Source organism: Melospiza georgiana, chromosome 6 (genome assembly GCF_028018845.1).
Source record: "Melospiza georgiana isolate bMelGeo1 chromosome 6, bMelGeo1.pri, whole genome shotgun sequence".
Lineage (NCBI taxonomy): Eukaryota > Metazoa > Chordata > Aves > Passeriformes > Passerellidae > Melospiza > Melospiza georgiana.
In genome coordinates, this window is record NC_080435.1 from 42485733 (window position 1) to 42503429 (window position 17697).

Consider the following 17697-nt stretch of genomic DNA (forward strand, 5'->3'; position numbering starts at 1 on the left):
ACTGAACACAAGGCAGCTCTATAAAGAAATGATGCCAAGGTGCTATGAAACAGGGTCCACGAGCTCCAGATAATAATGAGATCCTACACAGAAGCATGCTCTGACCAGTAACTGATACTGTAAGGTACTATGAGAAGTATTTATCTCTGTGTTAGTCTGAAAATCCAGAAAAGCAGCCTGGCAGACAGACTACCATCTACTATGTCTTTTTGTAGAAGAATCCTTTAAGGGCTAAAGAAAGTGAACAGAATAGTCCTCAATACCTGCTTTCATCAGTGGTATTAAACAGGACCTTATGGAATGGAGTACATTAATTTCTCAAGTGCTTTCTGTCCTTCAACAGGACCTCCCAATACAATATTCCTACAGATTTCACCTAACACAAGGCACAATGGGAGAGACAGGATGCAGCAAGTGTGTATGTGCTCTCTATTAATGTGTCCTAAAATTGAGAACATTCACCAAATGAGTTGGTTTAGTTTGGTTTTTTTCCCAAAAGGAAGCTTTTGTATGAAATCATTGAGAAGGCAGCACCTGAATCTTTCACAGAACACAACTTCATACATCTTTCTGTGAGGACTTTGATCCATTCAGTAAGAGGTCCTTTACAGCATTTCAAGTTTCTCCTTTGACATCAAAGATGCTTCTAGCCAAGTTCAGCTTATGATAAAAAACTATAGCCTGCAAATTTTGCACCAAGTCAGAGCTGCCCACATCTGTCTTTATACCTGTTCTATAGCCATACTTGTCTTAAAGAGTGTTTTCAGATTTACCCTAAAACTCTGCAATGATTTCAACAGCAAGGGTATTGAGCTTTCCCATGTCAGTAAGTTGTATTTGGCAAGAAGCTTCTGGTATCCTGCCACCTGGAAATGCAGTGAGGTGGAAGAGCAGGCTTTGTGCATGAAAAGGCCCAAACCCTGGGGACCTTGTCTCTCCTCTGACATTTACAGACTTGTTTTTCCTGAACAGCTCTGTTTTCCAAGGATCCTGGAAAGATCAAAGGTGTGCATATAAAACCCACAATTGCTAAAAACCCCTCTATGCTGCCATGTCCTGAACAAAAAGATACTTATCAGGAATATAGCTATAAATATCCTAAAAAAGACAAGCTATATTTCAGATCGTGGTACTGAACACTTTGCTTCCAGCTCCAGGTATAGTTATTCCATAGGAGTGATCCATCTGTTTGTACAGAGTACTCATTTCTAGAGATGGCAGTTGCAGGACAAATGAGTTCTCCACCACCCATTTAGAGCCTGAGTTTGCCAACACACTTATATGATACAACATTAGGCTGACCAGCTGGAAGGCATGCTTGAAAGTCTTAAAAAGCTTCAGAAGTATTGTACTGGCGCCTTTTTTCTTCTTTTTTTTTGCAATCCCAGTGTCCATGGACAAACAGTTAAGAAATCTTAGGAGCTGCTAGCCAACACGAATTTGAGAAGCATGCATACTCTGTAACACATTTTCCCCCATGTAGGCAGTATTGTAACCACAACTTTTCCACTATGCAACAATTAGGCAATAACCTGAGCATTAACAGAAGCTTAGCTTCTTGTGGCAGAAAGAAGCCCTACAGGTTGGTTTATCCTGTCCTTGACAAGTCAATTTGTCTTGAACTAAGCCCCAGTACCAAAATCAAGAATCCGCTCCTTCTTATTTAAAGTAATCTCAAATCTCTCCTCTGGCCATATGCTCTTAAAACGCATTAATTGGCATGCAGGTTTTTCAGACAGCTTCTTCCTTTAAAAATTAAATCTGTACTATCTAAGAAAGTTTATTAATTCTGAAACATTAACAAACATCTGCACTCTAGCAGGACAAAAGTACACACTGTAGATTGTCAAGATTGTCTGTGTTTGGGAATTTGTGGTAGGTCAACTGCATTGATGTGAAATAGCAGGAGCTGAGCTTGTGCCAAACATATTTTCCATCAGAACCCACTAAAGTAGGCATGGACAGTAGGCCAGCTGGCCTGCAAGTCCCACATAGCCTAACACAGCCCACAGAAAGGCTTCATTACTGACTACTGCCTGTTTCCAAAGAAGATAGAAACAATTATACTATACAGTCTTCCTAGAAGTCTCTGCACTGCAGACACCATTGCAGTACTAGTATTATTTTTTCTATGTAGAAAATTGGTGCAGCTGCCAGGACTGATGATAGGAGGCAGTGCTTCTGTGGGTCGTTCAGGTATTTTCTAAAAACTCTGCTCTAGTAAATCATGTAGCACATCAGGAACCATGAACTCCATTTCACACTAATCCAGAGAAAGAGTGCACATCATCTCGAGTGCAGCTATTGCTGCTGAAATGCTTAATCTTAACACTTAATTTAGAAGCATTTTAGTTGTGCTGTTGCTAACAATATATACTATATTTACTAGTAACCTGCTACCAGTATTTTCTCCTTTTCCTGTATAAGCAGCACACCAGCATTCTGTAGAAGCCTGGCATCTCATATGCTATTGAGAGTAAAAAGTGAGACACACATTTTAAATCAATTATAGCATAAGAAATTAAGAAAAATTAAATTACTTCAACAAAACAACATTTCTAGTTGTATTTCTGCTATGAAGAATAGTGTTTAGTCTATGAAGACACAGGATGATAGTTCCTGCCATAACAGAAATAGAAAGAACCAGAATGTTACAAGAACAAAGCAGGTGTACACTTATAAAGGTTTATAAGCTCTATACAAACACTACAATGTTGAATAAAGCCCAAAAGAAGAGGCACTGAAGAAATCTCATATTTCAATGTACAACACAAAGGGTACAAATCTGCTAATGTCTGTAAACACCCTTCAAAGCATCAAAGGCTGAAAGATTTCTCCTGTGCAGTGCAGGTTAAAGCAGTTTTTCTGGAAGCTTGCCATGCTCTGTGGGAGGGAGATAGGGGTGCAGCAACAAGCTGGATTTAAAAGATCCTCAGCTGGAAGTACAAATACAGAGAATGATGTTTAAAACTGTTAGACCCCTGGAGAGAAGCAGGAAACTCTCTTTATGACCCCCAGAGTATTTGTTTTTCCAACAGTTTCCCAGCTCAGCTTGAGATTCTCAAGGGCAGCAACAACAACAAAAAAAAATCACTTTGCTCAAATTAGTTTTGACTGGTCCCCAGGTTCCCAAGGTGATAATTTAACACCTCATTAACAAGTGCATTATTGGAGGAAATTCAAATGAACAGATTTTAATGATAATTGAATGTTTTCAGCCTCAGCCTGCAGAAGAAGTACTTCCCCCTTGGAGTACAACAGCAGTCACTGCTTCCATTTGCGGAATGACTGCTGGCTATGAATGGCAAAGTAATGACTTTATTTACAAATATACCATAATCTACTTAAAATTCAATTCCAGGTGCTGAAACATGGGCTATTCCTTCATTACTGCTAATGTCTGTACTTGCATATAATTCAGGTTTGTCTTTGGAAAGAAAAAGGTAGTGTTACAAAATGTCCAACTTCAAGAAACCTACTGATTAGGCAGATGACTGAACTGCTGAGGTCCTATCTTGACTTGAGGACCTGATTAACCACATGGAAGGTAAAGTACCAATTGCAGTCTTTTCTCCTCCAGAATTTAAGCAGAAGATCTAAGCTTGGTTTGGTTTATTTTTTGGGGTTTTTTTTCCCCAGCATGCTTCTCCCTGGGCATATGGACAGTATAACAATGGTCCTGAATTCTGAACAGCTTAGTTATGCTCAATTCTCTGCCAAGACAGCTGTACATTCTTATTATTCTGGTAATAATTGGTTTAACTGCCTTCTCTGATTTAACTCACTCAATATTGTTGCACATAGCAATGGCAAGAGTAGAAATTTTTTAAAATGTTTTCACTGATGAGATGGAATAAATTCCTGGCTCTTCACAACTGAGATGCTGAGACAAATACCGATCTGACTCTGTGCTGCTAACTGACTGACCAGCCTTCAAAGAGCAGTTATTTGTTTCCAATAGTTCAGCAGCTGGGATGGTCAATGCAACCGCCACCTCCACTGAACTATGCTGGATAATAATCCTTCATTTCTATACAGTGCTCAAGACAAGATTCAGTCAAATTTACAAGTGATCTTGGGCAAGGTCTATCCACAACTTATTTTATACTGTGTATAGCTCTATGATTAGGTGTGGGATATTTGCCTCATAAAATCCACAGGGAAGACAGTCAAACTTGTTACAAATGTCAAGAGTTATAATTACTATTACTGAGTTATGGTCTGTGGAAAGAAATAGCTCATCTCTTTTACAAGCCAGCTTTAGTTGAAACTTAAACTACACCTGGGTTTAAGGCTCATCTTCAGTTTTCAATACATAGGAGAGCAAACTAAGTTTCACTTCTGAGGTGGTTAACCAGTCCCTAGACTGGTTTCACTTAGCATGTTTTGATTTGCCTGTATCTCACTTGGGTTACTTATGATTTTCTTTCACTTGCTCCCAGCAATGTTATCAGGGTAACAAACAGGCTGGGTCCTGAACAGCTACAAGGCTAACAGAACTCCAGTTGTACAGGATGCACCACTGGCTCTTATGTAAATAACGGAAAGGAGCCAGCTGGATTCCCAGTTCTAGTGAAATTGTAGCGGCAAAAATCTAGCTTTCAACTCAAACCAAATCACTGATGCTGAAAAATTCACCAAGACAGGTCAAGTACTTAACATCATAAATCATAACAATGTCTCATTTACCATGACAAGAACCAAGCTGTCTCATTTTCCCTACAGTCAATTTAAATAACAGCAAGCATCAAGTGGCTTTATGCTACAGCTTTCCAAAACTCCATTCCAAGAATCAATTTGTCATCTTTGTGTATGTATACAATGACCTTGAAAAGTCTGCTTATTGTGTCTTTCTATTATCATTGTTTTAAAAGCTCCTTTATCTACAAAACTATCTGACATTCATTCATTTTGTGGCTCAACACAGCAAGAGCAACATTCACCAAACTGCTGACAAGCATCTGCAACACTTTCTCATTAAAGTTTTCCACCATAAAGACTTTGAATTGGAAAACAGTTCAAAAAGTTTGTTTTTGTAGAAAGAAGACTTCTCCATCTCTCCTCATGATCATCTTGCTCCACTATATATATTAAAGCCAAACGTGATGATATACAAGATATTCATGTACATTGTCACCTGAGGTCTCTGAAGAGAGTCTATATACTCGAGGGGCTCAACACTCTTGAGGATAACTGTACCTTTGAAGAAATTCTCAAAGGGATCACAGATCAAGTATGTCTTGTTTAAGACCCAGGATGGTCTTCTAGCCAATTACAGTACAAGACAAGTAATGCAAAGTAAAACAGGACAGAGGATTGATCTGGTAATGTAGAGGAGCTGCAGTACTGGAAGAACCCATAGATGAACCCACCACTACCAAGAACCCATAAGGTGACTGCCACCTTATTGCTTTAGCTATTAGCATTGTTTTTGCAATCTGGATGAGGGAACAAGCAATATATTAATATATAACTATACTGCTGTAACTGTCTTCAGGGTGATTAAGTCAGCTAGTCACTTACATGCATACACCTTACAAAGAATTAACAGATTGAGTAGAAATCAAGACACAAGAAAACTACTGTGCCAACTAAAGCAGCATATCTGCACATAACCACATGTCTTGCATTCTCTGCAGAGAAGCTTTTCATAGCATCTCTGTTTTGCCTGTGCTGCCTCTTCCCAATATCCTATTTAGTCACTGGCAACTTGCAGGAAAAATCTGAAAGGAGAAATTCACTTTTTTTAGTTATGTAAAGTTTTAGTAATTACAACACCTCATATCGTAAGTTTGGAGTCTTCAGACGCTTCTTTAGATTTAGAAATAACCTAGACAATGAACATATTCTTGCAAAATTATTTACAAAAACCCCTTCATCTTCAAAAACTACTTCGTTCCTATTACTTATTCTTCAGCTACAGACTATCTCAATCTGACATGACAATTTCCACAAAGATTTGAAGACATGGAGGACAGCAGGTTTTACAAATAGCATGTCGTAAACAGAAGCAGGCAGACAAGGAAGCCACAAAGGCTCTTTTCAAGAAAGCACTCTTGAAGCCATTAAAAGATTTAGCTGTGGTCCAAAGCAAAGTTGGGAGCTAGCCATCTACTGTTGGGATTCCAGCTCAAACTCCTGTGCTGCTGTAAAACCATTGCCCTATCTCAGTTTCCTTTACAGATTCATTCAGCCTGACTAACTTAAAAGCAATGAAATTTCTGTAGTACACAGTCAATTCAGAGGTGCTTGCCAGTGACCCTGTTTAACACTATTTCTCCACTTGTCTTTCACAGTTAACTATTACCAGTACCCATCTACTCCTTATTTATTCATAGTCAAACCAGCTGCAGGCAGTAGTCCTCCAGAGCCCCACTTGTAATTCCACAGAATCCAAACACAGCCAAAGCCCTTAAACAAAGAAAAAATTTTGTCATCCTATCACTAATCAGCTGCTTAGTTCAGCCAACTGAACTTTCGCCAACTTCATCCACATAAAATGTCTACAAAGTAATATTATCTCTAAAGCCTTAAGGCAATTTTAAAAATGCATGACTGGGAAACAGCACACAGCAGAAAATAAATAGAAAAGCACTTTCATGCAGCAATCATCCTGTGAGGTGCTTACCTTAACTCAAAGTTGACTTAGATGCTTAAAAAGCCAGTTAACACTTTCACAAGACCTGCGGCTGAGAAATCCTTTGAGATTTGACAGGGTTCTGGCTATCCAGGTGTTATACCCATCACTTATGAAAAGTGCAAAAGCTTATAGAGAAAGTGGACATACAGAAATTTCTTGGAAATGAGACATCTATCAAAAACCAAAACCTCTTGTTTTCTTGTAAGAATGCCTAGGAATTGTGGTACTTCTTGGCACCAAATTAGCAGGATGTAGCTCAACATGCATTTTAAGCAACATGAGAACAGAAACAATCTTTTGAGTTTATTTTTTCGCCATATTGGTTCCTAATCTGGTTTGCCTTTCAGCTCTGATGGATCTTGCTGGTATAATGGCAGGAGAACAGTGTGGAATGGAAGTTACTTCCATTCTCCTGGCCTGAACAAATACCACACAGCAACCTCAGAAAAAGACAAAAATGCCTGAGTTTAAATACTGCAAACAGAAATCAGTTACACATTCCTTGCTTCCTGCTTCATTAAGCAAAACAGATACTGGAAGAAACCCAAAACAAGCAACGCCTAAGCAGAGCACAGATTGTTGGCAAATCACCAGCTATAAAAACCTCAAACAATTACTTTTAAGCCTACAGCAAGACAACTTTTTGTGTAGTGTGAAGCTTGCTCAATACCTGTACTGGAGAGCAGGGAGTCAACTCCTGTAGCTTGGTACAGGTCTCTCCCATGGACCACTCGGAAGCACTCAAAGCTAGCACAGACACAGGCTGCTGCCCAGCTGTACTTGCCTCTCTGCTGAGCAACCACCTACACACACTGCTGGCACTTGAGGCTGTTCTCAGATAATATAAGCAAACCAAATGAAAACTGTTATAACAGGAAAATTCTTAAGTCATATTTCCACTGAGCTTTTCCACTGTAAGTTATCAAACAGGTTGGCTGGTCCGGCACATGTTCAAAAGCCAATTCACTTCTTCAGCATACACCACCACCACCTCGTGGCCAGATGCCTCAAGCTCCAAGAATTCAATACATACTGCAGTTAGAATTCTAAGAGCCTCCAAACTAAAAGCCCCCCACAGATCCTCAATAAAGTACATCAGCATCCCATGTGAGCTGCTCACAACTTTTCAGTTACCTGTGAGGAGGGGCAAGTAACCTACATACAAGCTGTACCATTTCAGCTTCAAGGCAGCTTAAAGGGCTACTTGCTCCATGCTGTAACTGAAGGAGGCTGCAACCCATAGGCAAATGAGACACAAGAACCTGTCATTACAACTTTGAATGCCCAGAGAGTAGTACAAATTTTCCCTTTTTTACTTCTATAATGAAACAGGAAAACTAAGACAATAAAGACAAATACGCTGAATTTCTTCTCCTAGTCCATTAAATTCACCGATTTTGAAAAATGCCTCCAGCTCCCCAAGTAAAAAGGGATTTCAGAAACATTTCCACATTCACTTTAATTGAAATGAAAATTGAAAGCACTGTCCCTGCAATAAACCAGCATACAACTATAAAAGATATAACAGCAAAATACTCCGAAAGCAATGTTTAAAGTGGGGCAAATAACAAAGGACAGACAATGGAAAGAAAAAGAAGCTAGCTAGAACAGCTTGACAGAAAACAAAAATCAGTACAAGAAAACAGTGTGTCTTAGGCAAGACTAAGATCACTTACCTGTAGCTGAAAACTCTTTATGCTGTTATTAGGCTGATCTGCCAAGCAGAATTGTAAATGGTTTATTGACCCAGAAATTTCAACTGCAGAATTACTAATGGAAAATTATGAAAGTGTCCACTGAATGTGTTATCTGTCAAAGTGATAGAGGCTCTTTCTGCCTTCCCCTTTCTACATGCTTACTGCTAGAAAGACTCACCAATAGTTGTACCATCTTCACCCATAATGCACTTCACGGAGGTGATGATTTGCTCCACAACAGGAGGGGACATTGATGTTGCATACGCAGCACTGTGAGAGTATGTCCTGAGGTAATCAATCAGTTCCTAGCAAAACACAAGAGACATCAGACATAGCTTTCCTAGCACTCAGAGAAATACCTCTGTCATATCTTCAATCACAATAAAACAGGGCACCCCAAACATCTCTTTCAAAATGCCCCATTAAAGAACAAGTATCTCAAGGATTAATTTTACAGTACAAGAAACAGCAGGGACATGACAACTTGTAATAATGTCACAGTGCAGGAATGTGTGTTGATCGGAGACAAATGCCTATGACAGACTTGTTTAGCTAACACCATCAACAGTGGATTGTAACAAAGGTTTGTATTATGCTTGCATTACTTGAGCTGTGTCCAAGGTGAGTTTCCAAAGTGTTTATTATTACAGAGTGAATATAAAGAAAATGAAATAGTGGGGAGCAAGATCCATAGGTATTTATGGATCATGCTCAATATACTTTTTTCCCCACAAAAAACACCAAACAAGGGAACAGGTCACAAAATCTCTCTCATTCATGAGCACAATATAAATAAAGCAGTAGGTGTCATTTGAGAATACACAAACCTCAGCCTAATCTTTCTGCATTTCCCACTTAAACACATCCTATTTCTCTTAGAGGGCAAAAGCAGCTCATATAGGAACAAAGGACCAACACACCTTACATCTAGGCTGCTTGTTAACTGTACCAAAACCATGCTAAAATATAAACATCAGTAGGAATGCCAGGAGACATTCTGTCTTTTGCTATCACAAAATGAATAATGACCTCTGTAGCTATGACCTCACAAGCTGCAAATGCATTATAAAAACCTCCGGAAGTGTTCTGCTGCCATCTGCCTAGGGTCAGAGTTGAGAAAAGGAAGTCATAAAGGGACTTTGAAATAAACTAGGTAAGAAGATTTAAAGCCTCTTACCTATGAAGCAATCCCTCAATCAGTAGCTAAAACAGTTGTAAAGGCCTCTTAGCTGCTTTACCTTATGCCATGGAGTCAATCCCACTAGCTCACTACCCTTGGAAAAAGATTTATATGATTTTTTTTCTGGAGAAGTTGTTGAAGTAATTTTAATCTAACTGTAGTAAACACCCTGCAAGGAATATCTCCAAGTTCCATCTCCACTTACTGGCAGAAGTAATTATCACAATTAATACATAAAAAATTATTGTCCTGGTAGGAAAATGGTAGAATTTTACCCTCCAATAAAGCTTAGAAGCCTGATCTGTGAGATCAGACATTTTATGATATGAGAAAGGTGACACAGAGAATTGTCTACACAATCCCTCTGAGAATTAGAGGTTGGCAAGTGCAACACTTCCTGGCTGTATTTTCCAATAGAAGGAGACAGTAGCCAAAAAAATATCCCCAAAAACCTCAAACAAATAAAATGCCAAAACAAAGAAACAAAAAACAAAACAATCAACCAGTCAAAAAAGAAAAAGGGAAAAAGGGTAATTTCAGAAAGCAAACTGCTTGTGCCCAGGGGAAATCAATTCTACCAGACTAACCTAAGAGGATTTTCCTCCAAACAGGTTGAAAAACTCAAGCTTTTTGCATTTTTCCTTCAAGTCTCATTAAAAGTAACATCAAGAAATCTCTGCTTCCTGGCTCCTAGCCCTTCCTAGAAAGGTATTGCATCACTACTGTACATTCTGCAAGTTCAAATCATCATTGACCATGTGAGAACTACACAATTATGACGTATTTTACTAGACTACACTCTTCTGCACTGTAGACTTCCACAGTATTAGACAGCATGTAAAATTATGAAACAAAGGGACAATAGGGTACTTGAGGAATAAATTAAATTTGAAATGCTTAACCAAGAATTCCACCACCTGCCTGAAATGGACTTTACCACCAGCCATGATATTCCCAGCTTTTTACCTTCTTGCCCCCAATGTATCCTCCTGCAGCTCCAAAGCTTTTCGTAAATGTTCCCATCATAACATCCACATCTTCAGGATTGAGTCCAAAATAATCCACTACACCCCGGCCACTGGGACCCAGGGCACCTATACTATGAGCTTCATCAAGGTACAGATAGGATTTGTACTTCTTCTTAAGGGCAATCACTTCAGGCAAACGGACTATGGATCCCTCCATACTGTTGAGAAACAAAAATTCAGTATGAGTTGACTTAATTGTTGGGACCACCTCATAGAGACTAAAATCACTGAGCTTTAATTTCTTCACTCTTCCAGTAATTACAAACACTTAAAATTTGCTAGACTCATCACAGTCTGCAGAGATGCACCTCTCCTCCTTGTACCTGGGGCCCAGATCTCTCCTTTCTACCTGTTCAGCATCTCTGGGATGCTGACACACAGACTAAACAGTAGTAGCAACAGGAAGTTAGGGCACAGGAATGTGTTCAGTGATAATTCGTTAATAAAATTATCTCAGTTTTACTTCCACTCTAATGTCAGTGTTCTGACTTAAAATCTACTTACCTGATGTTTCTAAGAACTGACTAGGCTTTCATTAGTAACACTTCAAAACACCACATTTTGTACTGAAAGTCACTAGGATTTAAATGCCTAACACAGCTATGCCTACTGCTCCTACTCACTCTTAGCAAAAAAATTAAATTTGTACAATTCCGTTCACACTAAAATAATCTAGTAAGCACAGAAAGAATGGACAAGCAACTTAAGACCTCAGCTCTGATATAAGCAATCAGTTTTGATTAATTAATTTCTACAATATAATCAGGATGTGGGAAACATTGTGATAACACCAGCTGCAGCTACAGTTCCAGCAACAGAAAGCCCAGGATGTAAGACATACACAGTGTCATGTAATTAGCAGATGAGACTAATGAAATAACTATGAAGTGACAATATTCATTGTTTGATTTGGCAAAGAAACCCAAACACTAAGCATTTAGATCTCATGTGGAGGGTCTTAGGATTATAAAGAATAGTTTGTACCTGTATATTCCTTCCACCAAGATAAGAATTTTTTTCCAGGGCCTCCGTGTACGAGGTTGCCCATGCACAATAGCATCTTTGAGCAGCTTCTCCAGGCTTTGCATATCTGCACCAGAAATTACTGTTAAATGGTACCAAAACAGCTACTAGCTTGAACTTTGACATGACAGCAATATTCCAAAAAGGCACAAATTGCTCCAGCATGGAGGACAGACCATATACAAGTCAATAAGCACAGGCTTCATCTCCCTACAGGACCATGGATGAAACTGAAAGGAATAGGTGACTGTGTGAACTCCAAGGAAGAATTTCATCATTCTAAACTAAAAGCACAAGTTAGAGCATTAGGCACAAACAAAGAAGGGGCGGGGGGGGGGGGGGGGGGGAATAAAAAAAGGAAGGTATCTCATTCTGATGAAAAGAGAAGGCAATTTAGTAGTACAAATGTCCTTGTGGATAGAAATAATTCAGAACAGAACAACAGAACAGAGCTAGAACACAACAAGTTCAAGGATAATGAATTAAAGATAAGAAGAAGATAGACCAAAGTGCAGGAAAATAAGCAGGGCAAGTGTACTTTTTTATTTCTTTGTTTAAAATTGAAGGGATTGGAAGTGAGAACAGGAAGTCTCTAAACCCAAGGAGAAAAGGAAAAAAAAAGAACCACCAGTGCAGGAAAAAGGACAGTGTTCAGCATATCAGAAACTAGACAGATGAAACTGTTAGTAGAAGCATATTCTGAAATCTTACAAGCTTTGATTACAAATACTCGATGTGATCCTTAGAGACCTAACTAATGTGAACAAATACACACATGTGGAATCAGTCCTGAAAAAAAAAACTTCAAGGAAAGGAGTGAAGATGGGATTAATCAAAGCATAAAAGCCAAGTTCTGAGCAAGAGATAGATATAAACACTAGGGTGTGGAAAAGAGAACAAATTAATCATGGAAAGAGAACTGGTAGACTAGTGCAGTTGTAGCAGCAAGAGGAGCTTGTGAGCTAGATCTAGACTAAAACTAACCAGCACAGTAGGTCAGTTAATGTACTGTTAAAACACAGCTAAGGTTCAGAAAGTCAATGATGAAGAAATCAGCAGTGTAGTCCCTGTCCCCAACAGGTCTCTCAATGAAGGAAAGGCAAGGTTAGTGCGATTAGAGAGAACAATGGAAAATAAACTTCTACTCTAACTTTTCAAGAAGGAGGGGAAGATGAGTCTGAGCTTAATGAAAAGAACAAACTACAGAATAAGGCAGGAAAAAAATAAAAGCATTTTACAAGGAATTTCAGGGGAAGCTTTCATTCCCCCCCCTGCAGTTTCTAAAAATCTGATTATGAATGAAGCCATTAACATCTTAAGAAAATCACATTAAAAAGGCAGCATAGAGTATAACAAGAGTAGGACTGAGAACACATACAGAAATATGAACTGAACATCATCTTGATAACCAAGACCATTGTTTGCATTTTGCCCTGATTCTAATATGCCACTACATTCTCTTCCACAACAACCCACCATCTAAAATGTTTCTAGAATATTCCACAATTACACCAGGGGAAAGCACATTCCCACAAATCAGCTATTTTTCATCACAGCAGCTTCTTCCCCATAGCCAGAACTATGTTTGTCACCAATGTTCTTTGAACTTCTGCAACTGATGCAATGTTCAGAAGTATGTCTATACAAATGCAAGAAATTGAATGAAAACTTTTGTGATCTTGCCCAGCAACCAAAATTTATGAAGAATTAAAAAGAAAAAATGAATGTTACCAAATGCTCTATTTTTTTGTAAAACAAATTATTCAAATGATAGAAAACAAGAAAGAGCGAACACAAAAGAAACAGTAAGCACAGCAGAGAGAATCCACACTATCAAGTAAGACAAAGAAAGAAAAATAATTGCAGTCACCCAAGTTTTGCTGTTACCACTACACACTTCAAAGAGAGCAAGAGTCATCATGACCTCAGAGACTGACACTATAAAGAGTATTAGGAGTACCTGAAGAATGAAGGTAGTTCTTACTTATGAAGAACAACCACATGCCTCTTGCATCAAGAGTAAGAGAAGGAAATCCTAGCTAGTTTTAACCTGAAAGTTATTATAAATACCTCCTTTGGAGGAAGATGAAACTAGGAAATTTAAAAATCTGTGTATTTTGGAAACAATTACTTAAATACTTAAAGCAAGTAATTCATTGAACTTAATCTATGCTTCTTGTCCCAAAAATTGTTTTAGCACTATATTGTGCCAATTCATGACTTTCTAGTTTAGCTAGGACATCTGCCATCCTAAGCTTTTGTTACTGTAAGAGCATCTTAGCATCCAGTTCTAAAATTAAACTTTCTTATTCCCCAAATTGTAACCTAGACCACTACAAGACTGCATCATTATGTGACACACTGTTAGAATAATCTAACCATGCTGAGCTACGCAAGCATGGTAGGACAAGAAACAATGTTAAAACATCAGTGTCCCTAGACTTGCCAAAGGGTGGCATGTTCTCCTCCCTATGCAGAAGATGTAGGCCAGAACAGCTTCAGGATAAAAGTGTTATTAGCTGGGACTGAATACATAAAAAAAATCTGATTCAGGATGATTCAACTTCAGTAGCAGCAGTCTTCTGACCTTTTACATAACTAGCAGTTGATTTCCTTGCATGAAATTGGATTTTCAGCTACTAGAAGATAGAAAATATTGCATCTGATCTATAGCATCTGCAGAAAAGCAGAGTTCACCATGTGATACTTACTGTTGTGCTTAAAGATTCGAATAGTTGCTCCTGACAGTCTTGCTCCAAGCACTAGTGATGCATGATTCAGTTCATCACTCAGAATCAGACAGCCCTGAATTAGAAGGGGAAAGAAGAATATATTGAAAAGGTTATGTTTCACAGCCAAGCATGTAAAACCTTTCAGCTCTGCAGTGCTTCAAGATCATTTAAGGAAAAAAAATTCCAACATAAATGCAGGCAACTCCAACTACTTGCAAATTCCAGCTAGACCAGGCAAGACTGGCTAAGATCCAAGTTGCAGCCTTAGTATGGCAAATAAAAATACAGAACAGCTCTTAACTGAAAGAAACACTAAAATTTCACTTTTCCTGGAAGTCCTGCAGCTGAATCTCTGAATATCTCATGCTGTTGATGAATACTCATCCTCCTATGCAGTCAGGTAAAACAGGGAGCAGAGCAGCTTGCCACAGTTCACTCAGCAAGTCGACAGTGCTGCTAAGGAACAGGACACCAAAGACCTAGGTTTAAAGGCCTATTGCACTATTACTTTCATTAGGAGGCAACCACTGACTAAACCCACATGTAGACGGAGGTAATATACAAGAGACAGAAAGTGGAAAACAGAATTGCATGATGAACTGGAGAAATTTTCTGAAGCCACTAAACATGATACTGAATTAATTTGCTTTTTCAAGAAAAGCTCAGAAGATAAATCCTTGGACAAACATTAAAACAGGATATGTATGTTTTGAAAGCAGTGATGATTACAGGTCAATAACTGATATGCTGAACATTCAGTCACAGTATTATTACCACTGGGCTACAGGAATGTATGTATATTGGGGGATTAATATATAAGGAAGCAACAATATTTCTAAATAACCTTGGCTCCCTCCAATTACTATGCAAACATGCTGCAATTTTAGAAGTGACTTTGCTCAGTTAAAAATCTAGAAAGGGTGTCAAGATGCTGAAGATCTAACACTGAAGCATGTTCATTCCATGCTTCTCTTATAACAGCTTAATGAGGGAGGAATCAAGAGGATTTCTCTGCAATGGGAATTACTAGAAGGGACTGTCAAAAGCATTGCCTACAGTTATATCAGGAGTGTCCCAGACAACAGGAGTTTTGTCCTAGAGTTAACCTTATTTCCCTCTAGTGCAGAGTCTCAAAGTCTCTGCACTAGAACTGTGATGCCCCTAGAAACTTTCTACATTCTGAGAAAGCCAGAGACTGGTTTTCCCCAGAAACCGCCACAAATGCCATATGTTCATACTGCTGCTACAAACACTCACATTACATGTTTCATAGACTTTGGCCTATGAAGTATGGAAATTTCCAACTAGTGTTTGCTCTTTAGAGCTACTACATCAGACAGAGTAAGTATATATCAGAGGACATGGCTGTTAAACACTACTGTATCAAGAAAAGTGAATATAATAATCCAGTACTAGTATCCTTCTTGAATGGTAGAAAGCAGGAAAACTGATAGTTTAAAAAAAATGAAGAAGAGATTCATTGCCTAGAAAAAGCTTTTCCATAAAAACAAGGACAAGCTTTTGGTGGAGAAAGTAGATTTAACAAACTGATGAGCAGCAGCCTCTTTTCACCCTCTGCTAAAAGGACATTCAATTAGAAACAAATGAATTTGAAATTGAAGAAGTAGTAACTAGTCTAGTACTGTCTGCCACTAGAAAGAAGGCAATGGATCACATAAGGCAATGGCATAGAATCACTGATGATTATATGTAAAACTGAGTGATGCTACTACAGTGATAAGACTTCAGTTGCATTTATCAGCAAATTTACATTTGAGAAAGCATTCAGGACAAGGCTAACAGGAACTGGAGATAACACAACTTGGACTCTAGAAAAATATGTCAGTGAAGAACAGGCTTACCACCACATCCTGCAAGGCCCACTGAAGTGAATGCCACATTTTACTGCAGACTGCTACGTACATGAATTGTGTAATTCAGTCCTGAGCACTTAATTTTACAACTCACCTATATGTGGAAATTAATGTGCTTTCTTACAACCAAAAAAATATCCTTCAAGCATCACTGTTCTAACTCAACTGTACAGTCTCTCTCCATCCAGAGCTATGAGGAAAAATTCTGTGCTAAAGGCAATACAGAACAGTGTTATTACCTAGTTATACTGACTATATTAATGGTACTTAATCTAAAACAGGCAAGTTTGAGAGTCTAGGTTAGCCTCAAATGGTCTAACAACCTCTGACTAAGTAACCCTCAAATGTCCCATTATCTGTGGTCTAGACTCAGCATATTTGCCAGTGAGTGTATCAGGCACATGACAAACTGGCTGTGAACAGAGGGTCTCTACTGCTGAAAACCACCAGGTGCAGAAACATCTGATTTTAGTGATGCTTTAACAGTGCTGAAATACAGCTTTCAGTCTACACCAACTATACTTATTTTCAGCATGTGCTTAGTAGAGGCTGCTGTTAACAAGGCATAGTGAATTAAGATCAACTAAATAATGATGAAGCTTTTGAATTCCTTTTGCTGACTAATTCTGATCAAATTGGCATAGAGATGGATCTAGTCAGATTGTAAATGTTGTTATTAAAAGAAGATTCAGTAGGAACATAAACTAAGTGCTTCAGGATTTCACAGAGCAGAAAAAGAACAGGTGGTCCAGTATATGTGAGCAACTATACTCAGCAGCTTGTTTTTAGCTAATTAAGTAGTAATACAGAAGCCCAGAATAACTTGGAAGATATCTTGTGTTCCAAGCAGCTTTACAGTTGAAAATGTAAGTAGGACTGTGGAGAGCTTGGTTCAAATATGGCTTAAAGAAAGAGGCCATGAAAATATACAGGTGATGGAAAAGTAAAAGGCAGCTGTAAGCAGCAGTTCCCAAGCCTGTTTCTGTAAATAACTAGGTTCTCAGGCACATTTTTATAAACAGCAGGGTTCTCAGGCAGTCTTCTCATAACAGGTAAACATTCTGTCCTTGGCTGTTTTGGGAACAGACGTGGATGTTTTGAGAACCATTCATATGAGGGTGAGAACACAAATCTTGGTTTCAATAACAAACCACAGGTATTGAAAACAAAAGGAGGGATCAATGTTTAATCTGTAGCCTATGATGAGCTTGGGTTTTGCAATATGTATGAGCTTAATTAACACTGTTATAAAAAGTGCCTGGTGAATCAATAAATCGGAGTTCGATGCTCATCAATCGGACGGTCATCTCCCTTCACTTCGTCATAGGACATGCAAAAAGACTCAAACAGTCCAAGAGTTTAATCAAGCATGAGAATCTCTGAGCTTTACCAAGCATTGCCAAACAGGTAGCGCACACGCAATTAATTGTGTACTGGGTGGTGCCAAAATTCAGGATTTATGTCTCCTTATTTGCAGACAATGAAGAAATCAAATGTGCGGTGAGAAGCAACTTCAGGCAGCC

At 38.6% G+C, this 17697-nt stretch overlaps 1 protein-coding gene across 2 annotated transcripts in view; it reads right to left on the reverse strand.

Moving 5' to 3' along the window:
- The window catches only part of SPTLC2 (serine palmitoyltransferase long chain base subunit 2), a 72253-nt gene that overhangs the window by 32933 nt on the left and 21623 nt on the right, over positions 1-17697 (reverse strand). For both annotated transcript variants that reach the window (XM_058026459.1, XM_058026460.1), the window contains exons 6-9: positions 14280-14373; positions 11530-11635; positions 10484-10703; positions 8516-8642 (exon numbers count right to left, since the gene is read on the reverse strand). In XM_058026459.1, the coding sequence (XP_057882442.1) occupies positions 8516-8642; positions 10484-10703; positions 11530-11635; positions 14280-14373 (547 nt within the window). The remainder of the gene's footprint in view (positions 1-8515; positions 8643-10483; positions 10704-11529; positions 11636-14279; positions 14374-17697) is intronic.